This window comes from Malus domestica, chromosome 09 (genome assembly GCF_042453785.1).
Source record: "Malus domestica chromosome 09, GDT2T_hap1".
Classification (NCBI taxonomy): domain Eukaryota; kingdom Viridiplantae; phylum Streptophyta; class Magnoliopsida; order Rosales; family Rosaceae; genus Malus; species Malus domestica.
Genome location: NC_091669.1, coordinates 16,141,779 through 16,147,569, shown reverse-complemented (window position 1 = coordinate 16,147,569; position 5,791 = coordinate 16,141,779). Strand labels below are relative to the sequence as shown.

The following is a 5,791-nucleotide window of genomic DNA, read 5'->3' as shown; positions in this document are numbered from 1 at the left end:
AACTCAATAGTAGCACAACTTTTATCAATGTCGAAAGAGATCTCGAATTCCAATCACTCTTTTATGTTGATAGCAAAAGGTTGTCTTATTCAAACACTAACCGATAACAAGGATCTTAGCATTTTTAATTTAAAAATAAATTAGCAAAATTGGTATTTGTGGTCAATGGTTACGAAAGTATGTCCAAATTTTTCCAGGCATGTGTGATATATGTGTGGAGTAGGTATGGTCAAACTCATCACAAAGAGAAGATTCAATTTCAACACATGGAAAGAATTTCAAGATAATTTCTACCAATGATTATTCAATGATAAATACAATGATGAAATCAAAGCACTTACAATTCTCAATTAATTCAACAAATGCTAATTAAAGTATTATATATTAATCTAGTGATGATTTAGCAGTCCCATGCATGTAAGCCTAGGTGACAGGTGGATTTTTGGACTTGGTCTTGGTGAAGGAATTGGAGCATTGCTGGCAGAAACTCTTGGTGATAGATTGACCTGCTCAAGTGCCTGAATTTGGAGCTCTGCTGGGTAGTCTCGTACACATCCGATTCGAGGACCGGCTCCGGTAGTCCATTTGCAAGACAAAGGCCTGCCTGAGTCGAATTCTGGTGCTTCTTCAACGATAGTTCCGACGCCATCCACATTATGTTCATTTTGACTGTTTGCTATATTAGTGGAAGTGGAGCCTTTAGTTTCTGTAGACTCAGTGTTAATCACTTTTTTCGGAGGTTTCGAAGGTGGAATATCATCATCGATAGGACATTTCTGTAGAAAATAAGTTCATGGAATTGTAGATATTGAGAAAGAGAATCATAATAAAAATATTACATGTTTCAGAATCATATATGTGAACCAATTTTAGGCAAGTTGTGGAAGCAAATTTGAGGACTAGAGAATAATTTACCTTCACATTTGTCATGTCCACCTTATGCTCCTCTAGGAAGCTAATGAATTCCAAAAAACTCTCTTCTGTTGGGCGGTAATGACCGCTATAGCACCACACAGCCTGAACAATATGAAGATCAAGGGTTCAAAATTTATAAGGATAACTTGCATCTCAAGAAATATAACGTACATATTAGAATGGATGAGTATAAGAAACGAACCTCGAGAACCCCATTGCATGCAACCAATCTCCCGGCTGCAATGGTGGCACCTCCTGCTAGAAAACTGGAGTGTTGGAAAAAGCCTTTCTTCTTCTCCCCTACGTACATGTTCCTCGATGCGCCGAGGACAAAGATCCATTTAGAACCCGCAGCAGTATTCACAAGGTTCCTACTTTGTCTGTACACAAGCTGCCCGCCGTGTACAATCACTTCATAAGCTTCCCTCTCTTTCTGCAAGAGCAATTTACAGGTATTATGTCATTTACCATACATCAAAACTTGAAAACCCTACACTTCATTCCCTCAGAATCAAAATTCGAATTTGTTGTTTCAAAAAATTAAATATCGACGAAGGATCCATACGTAACCTATGTGGAAAAAGAATTAGAGATTTTAATACTTACCGGTCCAAGGTATTTGATGCACTGACGCTGCAAATCAGTTCTAGCACACTTCTCAAGATTTTCTTCTTTTCCATCTCCAACGTCCAACCTTCATTAATTTCAAATGCAACATATGCATCAATGTATTAGAAAAGCCATATAAATCTCTAAAACACGAACAAAAATGGTAATGTATGAATTCTACCAATAGAAGAAAGGTTGAGAGCTCCCACTGTTAAACCAGACATCATAATACAAGTGCAGATTGTGCCCGTAACGATGGCGTGGATCAATCTGTACATCATAAGTAGAAGGTAAGCCAAATGGATTAATTGCCTGAACAACTAGTAAGAAATTCGTGGATCAATCTGTACACCACAAGCAGAAGGTAAGATAAATAGATTAATTGCCTGAACAATTAGTAAGAATATTCGTAATGCGAGCTTACCGCTTCAAGCCAATGTCTTAGAGCTAATTCCTGAGCCTTCTCATCCTTTGACAAACCCTTTCCAACCTGGAATCAATAATGATACTTGGTCAACAATCAATGTCTACCGAAAAGCATTTCTTAACAAGAATTTATATATTAATTTTGAACTAGTCAACCATTCTGGTCATGGTCAAGTACAAATCAAAGAAGAGCAAGGATTGTCTTCGAAAAGACTGAATATAGGTCCAAATGTTGAAAAAAATATGTTAAAAATTTCGATTATCTTCAATATATTGTAAAAGATAAGTAACATAAACTGCAACGTGTCGAAAAATCACCTTGGCAGCCCGAGTCCTAGCCCGCGACCATCTGGAGACAGCAGTTTCTGATTTATCAGAGTTAAAGAATGACACAGAGCTGCGTTTAAGAGCAGCAAAGTCCAATGCCTTCCACCTACAACAATTAAACACACACGGAATAAGAATATGTGACTGTACGTAACAACTATGAGCCGTAAAATAGGAGATGATGACAGAACAGACCATAGCTCCTCGACTACAACAGCGCAATCTGCAAGGTTCCGCCTAGTCCGGTAGCTCTTGTAAAATTTCTGCACTTTGGTTGCAGCTGCCTGAAGCTCACTAGGATGGCATGGAGAAAGGAAATCTTCTGGCTTGGGTAAGGAAATTGTTGGATTGACCTCCTCAATAAAACTATCCATTTTTCCTTCTATTTTCTTGAAAGAAACATTTGTCCCTAGCTTTAACTGGCCTGCTTTTCTTTTCTTGGGGCTCAAGGATTCTTCAATAATCATTTTATCTACCTCATTAGATTCATTGGTGCTGCCCATATCAGTTTTCTCCTCGCTAACTGCTCCAGATGTCGCCGTCTTTTTCCTGGACTGGAAACTGATGGATGTCAGTGTGACCATTTCTGTAAAATTTCTGTCAAAACAAAAGGAATGTGCCTCAGAGAAACGATATTCCGATTGATCTTAAAGCAATAGTGCATCAAATGACAAATGAACCTGCTCAACTATATTCGTAGAAACTATTTAAAGTTTTGGTAATCCAGAGAAGAAAATGCAGGTTGGATTCCATGAAGAATTTCTACAATCTACTTCCTTAGTTATCAATCAGACAAAGTAATGTTCTCTTTTCATTCAATTAATCCACATTTTCACTTTAACCATGATCAAATTCAAGGAAAAACTAAACTTGGGATTTTCAAGGGAGTAGATAATATACTGAAACATATAAACAAATCATCAAATTAACATGTTTATCATACAAAGGAGCCCAAAAAATTTAGAAAAATTAAGATGAAGGTTGAGGTTGCTCACCTGGATTAATTCAAGTAATAGAATACCGTGAAGGACAATGAAAACGAAGTAGCTCGGGTTGAAAGTTCAGAGTTGTTCTCTCCTTTATAAACTGTGAAGGACAATGAAAACGAAGTAGCTAGGGTTGAAAGTTCAGAGTTGGTAATGGTACCTTCCAACACGTATTGGACAAAAATTGCAGAAAATAGAAAAAGGGTTTGAAATTTGGTCCCATGAAAAGGGGTTTTTTGAATGAAAATGGGAAAACATGACCGGATTTTGACAACCCCACGAGGGGTTTGATTTCTTAAACTTAGAGTGTTCAACGTTGCTAATATACTTGTCACGTAGTACTATAATCTTGTGGTATTCCTCTTTACTTGTAAGTGAGAGGTCTTAGGTTCGATTATTGTCAAAGTTGAATTTGAACCACATTATTGCTAGCTCATTGTGAGGTTAAGCCCACCTTAAAAATAAAAATAAAAATAAAAAGTTGCCAATATACTTTTGGTGCTTAATTACTTTATTTGGAACTAAAATATTGGGGCAATTTAACGTTTGAACCGGGGGAGGGGGGGGGAGTTTGGTCAAGCATAAGATTTTGTGACATACTTGTCAAGAAGACTGAAGGTGTTAATTTTACTTTTGCGAGAGAGGGTGGAGATTGAGAAATATAAATTTACAAAAATTGTCAAATGTGAAATGGAACCATGTCGAGAAAATAGGGATGTACTGTTTGACTCGCCACCGAAGCTTCATTTCAATGGGTGGGGTGTTCACTCATATTTTGTTCCTTACAATTCAATTGTGTCCATCCCTATGACCTAATCCAAGCTCCCCTAATTCTCTACCACCAGTGTCACTAGACTTGCTATTTTATACACCATCGTTAATATAACCCAAAATGATTAAAAAAAAATTAATGTTTGAATCGAGACTTAACTGATCAATCAGGTTGTCGTGTGAAGAACTAGAATATATATATATATATTGTTGAACCTAAAAACTATCAAGCCTACGTGGCGCACAGGCCGAGTAACTAATGAGCTAACTACATCCTTTGGTTGTATGCAGGCGTGCCAACTCGTCAACCGAGCTCGGCCGAGGAGTAAAATGTGTTGATGTTGCGTTGGGTGCGCTACTAACTTCTTGATCTTGCGACTGCGGCCGAGGAAGGAATACGTCTCGGCCTTCGGGTTCTAGAGCTTGAAGTCAAGCTACTAGTTCTACGAAGTTCAATATCAAATTCGGTTTTCAATGTGCCGAATGTAGCAACTTGTAACACCTTACTTCGCCGAGAAGGCTAATGAGATGACCTCTGCCAATAAGGATTCGAAAATCCTTCTCGACCGAGACTTGGATAGATAACCAGTCGACCTCAACGCAGTGCTGTTTATCCAAACGGAAGGTGCTCCGCGGTCGGCTAATTCTACGGCAACAGTGCTATTTATCCAAACTGAAGATGTTCACCGGTTGCCTTCACAGTGTTGTTTATCCAAACTGAAGATGTGTTGGCGAAAAAGAAAATAAAAATCTCAAGATGTTTGAGAGGTTTCGCGTAGAGCGAGGGTTTGCGCATGGCAGTTTGTGTGTTGAGTTGGAGGTCGTCTCTTTGTTGCAGAATGCCTTGATATTTATAGAGATCTGCAGGCCCAAGTCGCGAAAACCAATCCTAATTGCACTGTGACTCTGAGTCTTTATTGGTTGCCAACCCCACGTCTTATCAAAACTTACCATCATCTTGCAACCTGATGCAATCTTGTTTTTAATTAATAACCTTTATCCATTATCATCATAACCTTTATTCATCATCATAACCTTTATCCATCATCATAACCTTCTACCGAAGACCACGGATGCATGATGACTCCTTCACCAACTTAAACTTTAAAAAGTAACTTTAACTGATGAAATATAATCACCATATCCCTTAGATATAGCCACATACATCAATCCCATCCATGAATTCCAAATCAACTTGAATTGTACCACCCACTTTTATATCATAAATAGGTCTTTAGTTTTAATAATAATCGGCCATGTAGGAGATTGCATGCACCTGGGGCCTGATAAGATGAGCCTATTCGAATGTCCTCGCGCGCTCCTCTGAAGGCGGATCAGATCACCTTTTTAAAAAACAACCAACTGGATATATCAAATATTAAGTTTAAATATCCTAGTTATTATTAAGAGATAATATTATGATTAAAATCACAATATCATTTCTCAATACTAACTAAAAATCATTTCAACCACTTTATCAACCAACGGCCTAAAATCCTGCTCATTTAACGGCCTCGATTGCACGGGCCGATGGTGTAAAAACGGGTTCAAACATATATACACACACACACACACACACACACACACACACACACACAAACAATATTTCTATTTATTTTGATTTAGCTTTGTCGCATATTTTGTGGAACTAATAGCTAGGTTAGTCAAACTCCGCCTGTGTAAGTTTATCTTACATTGCCGGTCCCAAGCCCGGATAAAGGAGGAGGGGGAGGGCGTCAGGTAGTCGACAGCCGGCA

The 5,791-nt window shown here is 38.2% G+C and overlaps 1 protein-coding gene across 1 annotated transcript; it reads right to left on the bottom strand.

Moving 5' to 3' along the window:
* Positions 1 to 229: 229 nt before the first annotated feature.
* On the bottom strand, positions 230 to 2,866 carry LOC103453683 (IQ domain-containing protein IQM1-like). Its single transcript, XM_008393246.4, has 8 exons — positions 2,473 to 2,866; positions 2,269 to 2,383; positions 1,949 to 2,014; positions 1,706 to 1,794; positions 1,522 to 1,609; positions 1,118 to 1,348; positions 916 to 1,017; positions 230 to 776 (listed from the first exon to the last, which is right to left on the bottom strand). Exons 1-8 carry the CDS (start codon positions 2,859 to 2,861, stop codon positions 390 to 392), a joined length of 1,467 nt encoding a protein of 488 aa, XP_008391468.1. The 5' UTR covers positions 2,862 to 2,866; the 3' UTR covers positions 230 to 389.
* Positions 2,867 to 5,791: the final 2,925 nt, after the last annotated feature.

Coding starts and splice junctions, on each gene's coding strand:
- LOC103453683 (XM_008393246.4), bottom strand. CDS start 2,861: ATGGTCACACTGACATCCATCAGTTTCCAGTCCAGGAAAAAGACGGCG. Junction 1,795..1,948: donor TAAGACATTGGCTTGAAGCG/GTAAGCTCGCAT, acceptor TATGATGTACAG/ATTGATCCACGCCATCGTTA. Junction 1,610..1,705: donor TCTCAACCTTTCTTCTATTG/GTAGAATTCATA, acceptor AAATTAATGAAG/GTTGGACGTTGGAGATGGAA.